Source organism: Patella vulgata, chromosome 2 (assembly GCF_932274485.2).
Source record: "Patella vulgata chromosome 2, xgPatVulg1.2, whole genome shotgun sequence".
Lineage (NCBI taxonomy): Eukaryota > Metazoa > Mollusca > Gastropoda > Patellidae > Patella > Patella vulgata.
In genome coordinates, this window is record NC_065880.2 from 52424328 (window position 1) to 52439169 (window position 14842).

Sequence of the window (14842 nt, forward strand, 5' to 3'; positions counted from 1 at the left end):
TGGTCATGATTACCTAATACATCACTGGTCAGTTTGTAAATAACATTTGATACATTATACATGCTGTGAGAATGAGATGGCAACTAGACGTAAAGAACACCTATAAGTTTTATTTTTCATGGTCAGTAAAGAACATACAGTTTGTAGCCATGATATTTATGAGCGGTAATGGTTATATTTTTAACAATCTACTCAATAAACATCAGACTTACTAAAAGTGAACGAGCAGTGTGTTTCTAGTTTCACTCAACAAGACTTACTGTTTATGGATGAAGCCATGATTCTGACCAGCAATACAGATTATTTATTGATTAACGAACACAGATAACTGGTTCAGAAGTCATTTCAATTCACACTCTTGGCTTTCACAGGCAGTAACAAATACACTGGCAGACTACTCACCAATGTTAAAGCTCGCTTCAGGTAAGTTTTAACTACCTTCTCTTTTAATAAACTCAGTGATGTATTTATTCATATATTTTTTATATACAAAAATTGATGGCTCTGGTTAATCTTGTTTTAAGTTGTAGAAGTAAAATTAAAAACAGAATATGTATAATCATCCTTGTAATATAATTACCTGTTTGTTAAGCTTTGGTTGTTGAAGTATATTTAATACAGATTTCGTTCTTTCTTCGTGTATTTTATTTCCTATGACAGCAACAAAAAATTCTGTAATGAAATAAAGTTGAAATTAAACTTATTGTAACCTGTATTCCTGAAGAATTCAACCACTGAAAACCCTTGACAAAACATATAAAAACCCATGAATAAATATAAATAAGAATTCTAAAGTCTACTTACTTGGTACATAATCTAAACAACCTTGTTCTGTTTCTTCTAACCTTGTTTTCTTCTGATCATCAGTTCTAGATAGATATAGAATAACACATGTATAACACATACATGTACTTATGAAAGAACAATTCCTAATCTATTTTGGCGAGGGTTTGGAAGAGTATTATCTCAACATTTTCAAGCAAGTACAGTGACAAATGTGTAGGGCAATTGGAAAGTATTTTCATACTGATACTCTCTATTTGTCTTTTGTTTAAGATATTTTATTAAATATTATATCACACATAATACATGTTTCCATGTATTAATTCTCAAAATAAAAGTAATTCAAATGGATAACAACATTGAATAGAGATAAAGAAAGGAATTATTAATTACCTTGGAGGATCAGTATCAAAAAATAAAACATCTGAAATTCAAATATGATTAGTCATTAGCAATCATTGTGTACACACATACAAACTCTGGAAATGTAAACTGTCTTTTATCAAAATTATGCATTTTAAATTTTGTAGTAGTAAGGGTGTTCGGTGGTGAAGTGGTCTAATGGTGCACTTTTTTCAAAAGGTAAGTCATTGAGTCCCGTGGCATGATTTCAAGTTTGTACATGACAAGGAGTAAGGTTGTCTGTCCAACTTTGTGGCTTTTCTCTAGGTACTCTGGGATTACTCCCAATGATGAAGCCCCCTATGTACATGGAAATTATTGCATTAAATGCTCTATATGTTAGTCTCAAAATGACATAAATTGTGTTGAGTGGACTCTCCTCCCTCTCTCAATTTTGTTTGGTTAGTGTTGCCTTAGTTAACTCTGGCCAATGGTCCAATGGTTTGATAGTTAAGATGTCACAGAGCTTTTGCACAAGGCTCACTTTTTTTGGAAACCAAACGAACACTTGGCAGATCTGGTTGGCATTTTGTGAATTCACATTTTACTCTTTTGAGATATTTTATTCTCTGTTATATGCACTGTTTTAACTGTTGTTATATCTATGTTTTGTTGAACAGTTGTCCTGCATTGTCTACAAGAGCTTAACAACTTTAAACCACAATTTAATATGCTGATCATTTTTAAGTTAAAGAGTATAGCCTACCTCGTAATAGATGTATAATGCTGACTAGTCTATGTTCCTGAGTAACTTGACTAACTTTATAATTTATATACCAATTTATAAAGGATTCTAGAGTTTCTTTAAATAATATTCGTAATGTCATCAATAAACTATAAAACCATTTTGGTACATTATATACAAGTGATGCTGAAAAACAAATCAAAACAATCAAATAAAACTAAGATAAAAATATTAACAGGACGATTCCATTCACAAACAATTTGTGAATAACAAAAAAATTTAGACACAATCTTGAGATTAGTTATTGGTCATAGTAGATGTCTGTGTAATAGTGGTTAACACTGTTGTATTTAAAGGATTCACAATATAAAATTGATAACTTCTCTGATAGGCATTAGTAATTGAACATATTAACACAATGTACAATTTTATTGATCCATGACATATTTGTATCAATGGCTTGATGAAGATGAGAGTATCCTCGCCGAAACGTTGCATAGTAATAAATCCAGTAACTGCCTTTCCATAAAACTGTACCTTGTAAAATTTAGAGTTAAAAATTTTAAATTTCAATTATATCTGATCTCTGCAATCAAAATAGAATTTTTCAAAATCGTACCAATATATACAAGAGAATCGAAAACGCCCTCCACTTCCAGAATTCCAGCTGGTGGTCGATCTGATGTTTTCTTCGGATGAAATCCACAATCAGCATTGTTTCCAAATAAATTACTGCTAAGCTAATAAAAGTAACAAGTCATTTAAAACAGAATATAATCAATTGATGAATCCGCAATTGATTTAGCTCAATTTAAGATACATTATGGGAGATTTTTATAGAGAGTTGGCCATTCTTGCTATAACAGTTCAAAAGTAGATGATGAAAGAAGAATATATTGAAAAATTCAGTCAAATTACTTTATTCTGAACATAGTTATCATCGTTGTAATATTTGACTAACAAGAGCATCGCTAACGCAGCAATATACGTCCACATTCCTGTTTTGTTTGATATGGTCCAGTTTGCATTGAGGGTCTGTGAAATAAAACTGGGTTGTAGGACTGCTATCAGTATAACATTTCGTTCACATTAACAGAACACAATTTTTATTTTAAAACAATCGATGTCTTTATTCTAAAAGCATGACGTTTTTTTTTTGTTTTTTTTTGCTTGATTGATAACGATAAGAGAATACTTGTGGAAACGTCGTGCTTTTAGAATAAACTAGTGATTGTATCCCATAAAAACTGTGTTCTGTTAATTTGTTCCCTGATCGCTAAATGCCACTTAAAGAATAACTAGAAATGGGCGTGGCTCTGCCCCTGGGGGTCGGGCATGCACCAAAAACAATAGGGATCTTCCTTGGGGTATAAGGAATAAGTATACCAAGTTTGAAGAAAATCCAGTAAGAATTGCGCCCTGTAGGCGACACAAAGACACACGAAAAGAAAATGGGCGTGGCTCTGCCCCTGGGGGTTGGGCATGCACCCCAAACGATAGGGATGTTCCTTAGGGTACAAAGAATGTGTATGCAAAGTTTCAAGATTATTAGTTAAGAAATGTGGCCTGTAGACGACAAACAAACAAATACTAGAAATGGGCGTGGCTCTGCCCCGGGGGGTCGGGCATGCACCAAAAACAATAGGGATCTTCCTTGGGGTATAAGGAATAAGTATACCAAGTTTGAAGAAAATCCATGAAGAATTGCGCCCTGTAGGCGAACCACAGACACACACACACACATACATACATACACACACACACACACACAGACAGGGGCGACGGCATAATACGTTCACATTATGAATGTGGACGTATAAAAATGGTAGCGAATTGCCTCTTCACCTTCGCCGATTGTTTGATTGACAGGCGTTAACTCCACCTACATATCTCGATTATCTAGTAAAGTTTTCAATGGCATACGGAAACGCTTTACAGCGGCCCTGCTAAGTACACTCTATCATTTAGCCTCGATCTAACTGACGTATTTTCATCAGGTTACTCCTTATTTGATTTAATCAATTAGTGAAATCCTATTTAAATCCGAGCTGTAGCCGAGCCATCCGTGGGTCTACAGAGTTGATTTTGGTCTTGTTGTTTAAATAAAGATCTAATTTATAATTTCTATAACATCTGAAGCCTAAATTAAGACTTGCAATAATCAGATTTAGCTCTTGCATAATGCATGTTTAAGTAAAGAAAAGTATGTTTTGTTTCATAGTCGCTACACTAGCATTTCGTAATGAAAAATTTCAATGTATAAAGCTTGAAACATCACTAATTAATAGAACACATTTAATCAATTGAAATTTACACTTAAATTTGACCTAAATAAAAGAGGTTTAGCCCGTTTATGTTAAGAAATAATATATTTTTTGTGAATAAGACCCCCTGCAGTCATGTGTTCTAATATTCATAATGACAATGTTTCTAATTGAATTAATAGAGATTTTTTCTACTTGAATGTGAAGTGGATTTAAGATATAAAGTAGGAAATACCCTTTCACTGCCTGTTGATCTCTGAGACGCATCTGATCCTCGTCTTTCAGGAATACTATAACGAAACAAGTTCAAGAATTTAAATATGGACAATTTAAAATTCATTTTGAAAATATGTAAACCAGAATGAGAAATATACTCGAGGTAAACGATTTCTACAAATAGATCAACCTAATTTTTTAAATTTTCTTTTCTACAACTATGCAGAAAATCAAAACCTATGCCCCAATTCTATTGTCCAAAAACAACCCAGACCCAATATTGATTCAAGGTAAAAACATTAAACAATTAAGCACACCTTTAGTTCTATATAATTTAAAATGTCTCACCTGGATCGAGGTTTTGGAGCTTCTGTTGATATTGAAAAAGCTTGAAGGAAAGGATCTAAATGTTGACCTTTCTGTAATTAACAAACAGTGATTTTATTTTCTTGTTGAAATCTGACCTCAGCATACATTTACTTCTACAGTTAGTTTACATAATATAATCATGAATGGTACCAAATCAATAACATGACCTAGTTTTCTATGTTAAACATGTTTCATTTTAAATCTATTTTCTATACATTTTTTTTTAAAAAAAAGAAGATATTCTGAAAGAACAAAATTCTTACAGCTTATCATCAATTTAATTTATATTTTGTATCATACACTAAAGAAATTAATGCTTAAATTTTATAAATGCTAAAAATATATTTAAAGTGGCATTATGTTAGATTAGTTAAAGAGGTGACAGTTCTCACTATAAAGTATAATAGTAAAAAAAATAGATAATGAAAAGGGAACATATTGAAAATTTCCATCAAATTATTTCACTGTGAGCCGAGGCGATACAATTACAGTGTAGCTTTGATTGTCATTGCTATACCATTGTTACGATAATAAAGAAAGTCTCGATTATCCATTTTTATGTTAAATCATCAACCGCTAAACGTATTTTAATCTGCTTAAAGTCAGAGTTATCCAATGGCACCAAGAGTTGATTATGGTCTTGGTAAGTTAATTAATGTCTAATTAATAATTTATATTAGGCAGAGTTAGCTCTAGCATAATGCCTGTTTAAAAAAGAAATGTTTAATTATTGATTTATACTAGGTCAAATTATTTTATTCCAATAAAATATCACAAATAGATTTTACTTTACAATTATCTCATGAATTGATATTTCTGTCTATTAAAATGGGCTGTCAAATGAATTTTTAGAAAAAGGTAACAATACTTACCTCTTTTACTAGTTTCATTGGCATAGATTTCACAAACTTTCCTATGGTAAAACAAATATTCACATATAATGTTTTGACTTTTCTATCATAATTAAAGCCTCTAAGAGGTTAAGATGAACTTATAACAAAGGCAAATAATTTTCTTATTGTTGATCAATAGGATGGATAAACAAACAATATAAATTTCTGAAGAATAGGTTAAATAATTGCAGCCTATAAATTTCTATCAAGATTTAGTAACAAAGGGATATAACTATTGTGGTGATTACTAAAAACATTGGAAATCTACAGCTAGGCTTCTTCGTTTCAATAAGATAGACAAGCCATATTAATTTCAAATAGATATATGGATTATTGTGGGATCTAGTGTACTAAGAAAAATGTAAATGGCAGGTTGTTTATTTAGATCAGATTCAGTGTTCATTGTGACAACAGTTATTTTGGTAGAAGATCAACTTACCTATACCTATATCAGGTAAAAGATTAGCATTTAAACTCCAACTTACCTATATTTGTATCAGGTAAAAAGCTAGTATTAAATTCCAACTTACCTATATTTATATCAAGTAAAAAGCTAGTATTAAATTCCAACTTACCTATAATTTATATCAGGTAAAAATCTAGTATTAAACACCAACTTACCTATATTTATATCAGGTAAAAAGCTAGTATTAAACTCGCTCTGTGATGTTAAAAAACTATATAATAATTCACTACCCTTCAGATTAGGTTTGGTTAATAATTTCTGAAAAATTACATTAGAGCAAGAATAACCTAATATCTCAAATTTAATGAAAAGAAATGGAGTTTATCGTCCTACTATTCTGCTCCGATTGAGATAATAAAGCCGGGCGTACATCATACAGTGTGCTATGCAGGCAAATTTGCATGGACAGTGGCTCTACGGCCTACTCTTATATCCAATTCCAACTGTCAAGGAATCTTTTTTGTGCATGACGTGTCCCATCCGAACAACTAGACACTGTCCTTGCCAGACCCTCAAACCTGTACCACTGACAAGGGCAAACCGCACCAGAAAATCATGAGGAATTTTCTTGGCTAACACCGGGAGCGAACCAGAGACCTCCTGGTTAGCGAGTCATGTGTCTTTATATCAAAGAAATCATTGTAAGCAAAGTCTATAATTCACAGAAATTGTCTAAGGTGACATGTTGAGGGAGAAAGTTAATTATGTATGTTTTATTTTATTTCTTTTCAGTGACAACACCACCGGTACTCACTTGAAGGTACAGTTCAAATACTTCCTTTTTCCCTTCAATAAAATCCTGATTCTTGGTACCAAATGATTTTCTAGCTGGTAATAGACAATCTGTGAATTCTCCTGAAATATTCATACATTTTACATTAATATCAATTACAAGAAATTAAATACAATGCTTCAGGTAGCTAACAAGAAATACTAAAAATAAATATTTTTTGCTAATGCTGTATATACTCTTCAAAAATAGTAGGGGATATTGAAATGCAAGTACCTATGCAGGTTGTGATATGATAAATAGTCATGGACGCTTGACATGCTTTGAGAGTATGTTCACAGATGAAGAACTTATCGCCCCAACAGAACCACTGAGCTGCACATGCGACACGCAATATCGCCATACACATGGGAGGGGTTCATTGTCAAATTTGACACTTCAAGGAAGGATTGATGAAAACTGCCGCGTGCTGGTTTATCCTATCCATGTTTGCTTTCCAATTGGTTCTTGCATAAAATTTACTGTTTAGCATATCTTTGTTTTAGTGTGTTACGTTTAATTTGCAGAGACGTCTTCAACATGATGAATGTCTACATGCTATTGTCATGCTTCAAATGGGTTCTACACAGCGAGAAGTAGCCAACATGCTTAATGTGTCACTGTCTGTGATCTGCAAACTGTGGAACCGGTACCAACAAACACACAATGCTGATGATAGACCTCGTTCAGGTTGTCCTTGAGCCACTACACAAGCCCAGAATCGATACATTCGTACACAGGTCCTGCGAAATCGAGGACAAATGGCCAATCAGCTTTCTGTAAACTTGTACCAAGTTACAGGAATTCGAGTTACACCCTATCGGCTACAAGCAGTCCATTTGCATGCGGTTGTGCCTCTATTAACTCGCCAGCACATGGCAAACAGGCGTCAATGGTATAGGCAGCGTAGAAATTAGGGTAATTGTCTAAGGGCGCGTATAATGTTCTCAGATGAGTCCAGATTTACTCTGGATTTCACCGAAGGCGTGCTCGCGCTTGGAGGCGTGTAAATAAGCATCATGCTAACGTTAATGTCAGACAGCATGATAGATTAGGACGTGGGTCTGTTATGGAGTAGGGAGAAATCACCATGACAGGCAGAACGGACTTGCATATTGTTCAAGGAAGGGTCACTGGTGTGTACTACCGTGACCACATCCTGGCACCAATAGTTCTGCCCTTTGCTCAACGTGCAGGTCGACGTTTCATCTCTCAAGATGATGATGCTTGTGCCCACCGCGCTCATGTCGTGAATGACTACCTCCAGCGTCACCATATTGTCCATATGCCTTGGCCAGCCATGAGCCCTGACCTTTCCTCTTTAGAGCATGTCTGGGACATGATCGGGAGACGTGTTCGTTGACGTTAACGTCAACCAACAACACTGCAAGAATTGGCCGTGGCACTGGAAGGGGAGTGGGTCTGATTGCCCCAAATCACCAAATCAGGATTGGACGGTTGATTAGGAACATGCCACGACGAATTGCTGAATGTCTGAGGATTGGTGGAGCAATTACTCATTATTAAGACAAAAATCAAAAACGTACATTTTCACTTTTGACAGTGTAACTCTTTGCGAGTGAAATGGAGACGTCAGATAAGCCACCCATATTAACTGTGTATGTTCATGTGTAGACAATTTGTCTGTTATTAACATACATTGGTTACCTCTAATAAAAACAGCAGTACATTTCTGCAGTTTTGTATTGTTTCTGAATATCCTCTACTTTTTTGAAGAGTATAAACATCTAATACTAGAATAAGTATTACATGATTACAAAATTAATGAGTACTGTGGTTAGTCCCATTTAAAGGAGCTAATTGCTAAACCTTCTTAATTAAAGGAGCTAAATCGCTAATATTTAGGACCTAGAAATTGACACAAATGGGTTGCAATGCATATAATAATGTAATATGAATGGTGTACCAATGGTAAAATGTTACCATACTTTCCCGGTAAGATCACAACATCAATGTTGATTTAAATTGACAAATAATTTGTCTTTTCAATGTCGAAGAATTTGGATGATATTGAGTTAGAGACTTAGCTACTTTAAGGTCAAAATAAAGTATTCAATTGAACTTATCTGATAGTGTTCTGTGTTTGATCAATTGTGTGAGTGGCTTGATAATTGAGATGATCATAATACACGCATACCACTATAACTTGGGAAAGTTAGCACAGATAACTATCCAGGCACTTGGGAATACAGTGGAATTTGGGGACCTACTGCCAACCACCTTTTTTTTTAAGAATGACTGATATATAAATGAAAAATACATCATCTTAATTTATAGTTAACTATAAACTCATTTCTTTACAATAAAATATAATATTTACCATGAAACTCTGTTAATTTTTGTTCAAGAACGTAAAATTCGCCATATTTTCTGAAACAGATAACACCAATACATATTAATATTAAGTGAATACAAATGAACATAACCAATAACATGTAAAGATAATAAGTTTAGTTTATACTCATTAATATTCATGCTCACCTTGCTACTGTCCAGTTCGCTTTCTCTGCTTCACCTGAAAATAAACCATAACTGTTGTCACATAAATCAAGACACACTTTTATCATTATGATTATTATGAATAGTTTATGTAAAATACTAGCTAACTTATCCAGTGTTACATGGGTGAGTGTCTTGTGTAGTTTTGATTTTGAGTAAAGACTTTGCCAGGAAAATAAAGAGTATTCCTTAAGTAATGGGCCAGTCTATAAAAGTCGGGATGTTCCAGAATGTTTAATTCATCTCTTGCTATATATTTTAAAAATATATAAATACAGTGAAAGTTTGTTTGTTTGTGTTGACATTTCAGTGGGTTTTTTTTGTAAAGGTTGTTGTAGTGTTATCTTGCATCATCGTTTCACATCATCAGTTATCAATTTCCATGTAGATCAGATAACATACCACATTGTAAATGAAGACCAGCTGTAGCCAGGCAGATACGCCCACATTTTGCAAGAAATGGATTGAGAACAAGCTAAACAACCGGCGGCTGGCAGGCAGGATACGCCCACATTTTGCAAGAGTTGGATAGAGAACAAGCTAAAAACAAATGCGATTTTTTGTACAATCAGGGGCAATATTCAAGAAAGTTATGGTCTGAAATGTGCAAATATCAAAAGAGACTATGATCTTTGGGATATAAAGATATGTTTTATATTTCATCAAAATCGGATAAAAATTGTGACCTCTAGAGGGTCCACAACCTTCGTATTACATACATTTACACAATTTGTGTACAAAGAGCAGCCATTTTGTTGGGCAGTTTCATTTCAACTTTCCCAAAATTTGAATTCAGCCTTCATTATGGTGGAATGGTGATATATATTTAAACGGTTTTTAAAAACGGAAAAAAAAATTAGGACCTTTAGAGAATCCGCATGCTAAAAATGCGATTTACAAACAATCAGGGGCCATAATCCAGGCAGTTACATTTGGATATGCGCGATTATCAAAAGGAATCAAGATCTTGGTGTGTAACGGTGATATATTCACACGTTTTTTTTTTAATCGGAAAAAAATTGTGATCTCTAAAGGGACCACAAGCCCAAAAACTTGATTTTTTGTACAATCAAGGACCATAATTCAGGAAGTTACGATCCGATATGTGCGAATATTGAAAGGAACCAAGATCTTTGGGTTATAAACATGCATTTCAAGTTTCAATCAAAATTGGATCAAAATTGTGACCTCTAGAGGGTCCACAACCTTGATATACCAGATGTTTACTTGTGTACGAGGGGCTGCCATTTTGTCCAACAGATTTGGTCAGATTTTCACGGAATTCGAACTCAACCAAAATTATGGTGTAATGGTGATATATTCTAACGTTGTTTTTAAATCAGATAATAATTGTGACCTCTAGAAGGACCACAAGCTAAAAACGTGATTTTTCGTACAATCCGGGGCCATAATTAAGGAAATTAAGATCCGATATGAGCAAATATCGAAAGGAACCAAGATCTTTTGGTTATAAACATGTATTTCAAGTTTCATCAAAATCAGATGAAAATTGAGACCTGTAGAGTGTTCATAATCCATAAAGTTATAGCCCGATTTATGCCAATTTCGAAAGGAACCGAGAGATAGACATATATTTTAAGTTTCGTCAAAATCAAATAAAAATTGTAACCTGTAGAGTGTCCACAAACAAATTGTGGACGGAAGGATGAACAGGGGTGACGACAATATACGTCCACATGAAAATGTGGGCGTATAAAAATGATAAATGTAAATCTAAGATTAAACTGTGTCTATGAAAATTAGGTACAGCTTACCATCAGGAACATCTGCTCGACCAATTTCTATAATAAATACAAAATACTGTCTCTTCATATTTTCAGGATCTGGTCTAGCGCCAATCATTGGAATGGTAACTCTCCAAGTGCTGAGATCATGTTTAGGATGACCTTTATCAATGATGTCATCATCTAAATCTTCATCATTATGAACAGAAGACTGAAAATTATAAATAAGATTAATTTAAATTTAGTTTAAATTTCTTTTAAATGGTCATTTTAATTATTTTCTCTAAAGGGAGATGATGCAGGTATACTAATATTTATACCGTTACTAGGGTGTCCCATCATGAATAAATATCTCCAAATATCTCGACAATCATACCATGAGTGCAAAATAGGCTACGTACCCTTGGTTTGAAATTAGTCATGCTAAAGCAGTCTACCGAACGTTCTCCAGCTGATTGACAGGCTAGGATAACCAAGACTATTTTCTACGAAACATGACACAAAGCTAGATCAATAAATTTAATTTAGTAACTCAGTAGTTAGGCAACTCAACAATCGTTCTGAGAACCTTGTCAAAACAAAAGGAAAATACTACTAGTAACAAAGAAGTTTCATAGATATTAATTGTACTAAACCAAAAGATGCTGCTCCTAACAGTATACTTGATGATAAGGCAAATTAAAAAACAAAATGAACGTAATTTCTAAAGCTGCTGTAGAAACCAAAAAGCTAAATATTACTGTTATACAGAATCGTTAACAATATATTTTTTACGGCTTTAATAGTTGAAATCCTATTATAATTTACTGCGGTTTATGTAGTGGTCGGTGGTCTGTAATTACTTGGCAACTTGACATTATAGGGTGAACATTTGCTGCCGTGAGTTCAACTTTCAACAGAGTGAATTTTGACTGTGTGGGACACATTACCATTACAAGGTCTTAACATTTTAATGGTTGGGGAGACCTAAAATGATTCACATTTTTAAAACTTGCCAACTGCATGTCGGCGGTGCATGTAACTTCAATGGGTATGTCATAAAATGTATGCTGTTGTGTTGTTTCAATAGGTCACCTACCAGATCAAACATTTCCAGCTTTCAAACATAATGATAGCAAACCATAATTGCCAACTGAACCTATTTATTTCAATCATATTCTAAAATCCATTAGAAATTGAGTACAATGTGATCATTTTATAGAAATTACTTAGTAATGTCCCTTTAAATTCAATATATATCACTAAATTTTACTGAAATATGTGCAGTTGGCATAGCTTATAAAATCAATTAAAACAAATTACCCATTGTAAAAACTTACAGAATTAGTTGGAAGTGCAAGATCTGTATCACTAAATTCTAAACCATGCAATTTCTCTTCACCTACAGAAAATATCATACATTTCAATAATTCAGCTAATTTATTATATTTCATTCATTAATTAAATACCGCAATCAAATTCAACAGGGGATGAAAATTACACAATGGTTACAGAGATCTGGATCTGTATGTTTGGTTCTTTTTGAGACTTTAAATAAGAAACATTCCTGTATTCAAGTCCAACAAGTCAGTAGACGCAGATCAAGGGACAGGTTGGTCGAAAGACACTGACAATTTACTGCAAAATATTTGAATGAATCCTGAAATGTGGCATAGGCTCATTTATCAAGTACACAACCCTGATAAATGATACTGACAATCATAAATGATACTGGGTAATCACACTACATGATGAGATAAATGTAGTGCCTTGAGTTGAAATGCAATGTCTGTGAGAATACATTTAACCCAGTAGCGATCCTCTGACAAAATAAAAAGACAAAAATAAAAAAAAACTCCCACATCAGAATTTTAGTAAAGGTTGTCTGAGAACCAGAATATTTCTTTGTATGGCCTTATCTGTAAAGATTTACATAAGGTAATACATGTAGTTTAATATTTACCTGTGTTGGCCTTAAACACACCCTTTAATTTACTACCTAGATTAGATAATACATCTTTCTTTTTCGCTAATCTGAAAATATCGAAAAATAGACTAAAATATAAAATATTAATCTGTAATAACATTTCCTATTTTTCATATTAAGGATCTAATTGTGATTTTAAAACAGTATTTAATAATGAATAAAAATGACAAAAATCTAAATGTTTTATTGCTACTAGTATACAGCAGTTATTTGATCAAATTCAATACAGATTGTATCGTATTGTATCAACAAAAACATGATTTAAGTAAAGCTCTATTATGCATTATAATTTAACAAGCTTCAAACTATTCACTTAAATTTTCCCAACTTGATAAATAATCACTTACAAAATTCTGAAAGTAAATAAAGATACTAAAAACTAAAAAAAAATTGTTAAAAAGCTTTAATGTTTGTAGTAAATTAAAGATTTTAATTGCACAGACTATTAAACTGACAGATTTAAAAATAAAAATGAAAAAAGAACTTCAGCAAAGAATCTGATTGATAATAACAATGTGCCCCTTTCAGTTCCATTTTCTTTGTCTTTGAAATAAATTAAGAAAGTCAAATGAACTGACATACTAATTAATCATGCAATTCACATGAATTTTTATCAAAGTGATAACAAACCAGACAAAATAATTGTTTTATAAATCAAAAGTATGATTACTTAAAGGGCATATGCTATATTAGACCAACCATTTGTAGGTTTCAGATATGGCAACCGCATGTAAGGACTAGTTTGGGGAGTTAGATTTTCACAGTGTTTGAATATAAGTAGAGATAATTGATCAAAGTAGAGATAATTGATCAAGTGAATTGGATGTAAATTGTAGACACTAATATGTTGATTACATATTTGGACAATTATGTCTAGATCAAGGATAATAACTGAGTACCGGTAAACAAATGTTGAATAAATATCTAATTCAAACTCATGGATATAATAACACATACCATGTTTCGACATGAACAGACTGAGGGGCATGGGTGACAATATTGTGGCATCGATTGATATGGACAATTTTGGGACCCAAAATTAGTTTTCTGGTACTTGTTCTGGAAATTGTTTTTAGACTTTATACTTGATTTTTATTCTGTCTCTTTCAAACCATCAATTTTATAGGGAAAGTGCTTCAAACTTATTACATGGCACAGTTCAATAGGATAACCCAGTAACATCCCACACAAACACAGAGCTCAAAGTAGTTCCCTTGATATTCAAAAAATGACACTTAGTTATTGACCCCCATTTTGGCATGTTTTGACTAAATTAAAACAAAAAATTATAAAAAAATAATCACAGCAATTTGATTAAAACAATATGGTAAAACTAGATGACATATTGCTACTTTATTAACACCTATGTAAAAAGAAGAAGACATGGAGAGTAGTTTGTTAGGCCCCTTAATACACCAACCAGCAGGATGTCGCATATGCTAATTCTAAGATCATTGTCAATAAATCCTGCAGTGCAAATATTTTTAAAAATCCACCATGAATCACAATTTTTTTTTTTTAAACGGTGGAACAAGTATTTGCAAATCAAATCAAAAACTCTTGATTAAATTTTTCCTCATTTTCACAAGATTTCTAAGGTTCATAAATAAATGGGGAGATAACTGATTAGATTTTTACTCATTTTCACAAGATTTCAAAGGTTCATAAATAAATGGGAAGATAACTGTTGAATTTTGAAGCATCTGTGCAAATTTTTAAAAAATCAGATGAGAAACTCTGACTTAAAGACAAACTGAAGCATGA

At 32.9% G+C, this 14842-nt stretch overlaps 1 protein-coding gene across 1 annotated transcript in view; it reads right to left on the bottom strand.

The window, feature by feature from the left end:
* LOC126810350 (sorting nexin-14) overlaps positions 1-14842 on the bottom strand; it is a 34452-nt gene that overhangs the window by 5616 nt on the left and 13994 nt on the right. Inside the window, exons 18-32 of the mRNA XM_050535354.2 lie at positions 13055-13125; positions 12432-12493; positions 11143-11323; positions 9350-9383; positions 9189-9238; positions 6833-6933; positions 6234-6336; positions 5592-5632; positions 4699-4769; positions 4370-4424; positions 2490-2610; positions 1892-2056; positions 1177-1207; positions 805-869; positions 581-672 (exon numbers count right to left, since the gene is read on the bottom strand). Coding sequence (XP_050391311.2) covers positions 581-672; positions 805-869; positions 1177-1207; positions 1892-2056; positions 2490-2610; positions 4370-4424; positions 4699-4769; positions 5592-5632; positions 6234-6336; positions 6833-6933; positions 9189-9238; positions 9350-9383; positions 11143-11323; positions 12432-12493; positions 13055-13125 — 1243 coding nt within the window. The remainder of the gene's footprint in view (positions 1-580; positions 673-804; positions 870-1176; positions 1208-1891; positions 2057-2489; positions 2611-4369; positions 4425-4698; positions 4770-5591; positions 5633-6233; positions 6337-6832; positions 6934-9188; positions 9239-9349; positions 9384-11142; positions 11324-12431; positions 12494-13054; positions 13126-14842) is intronic.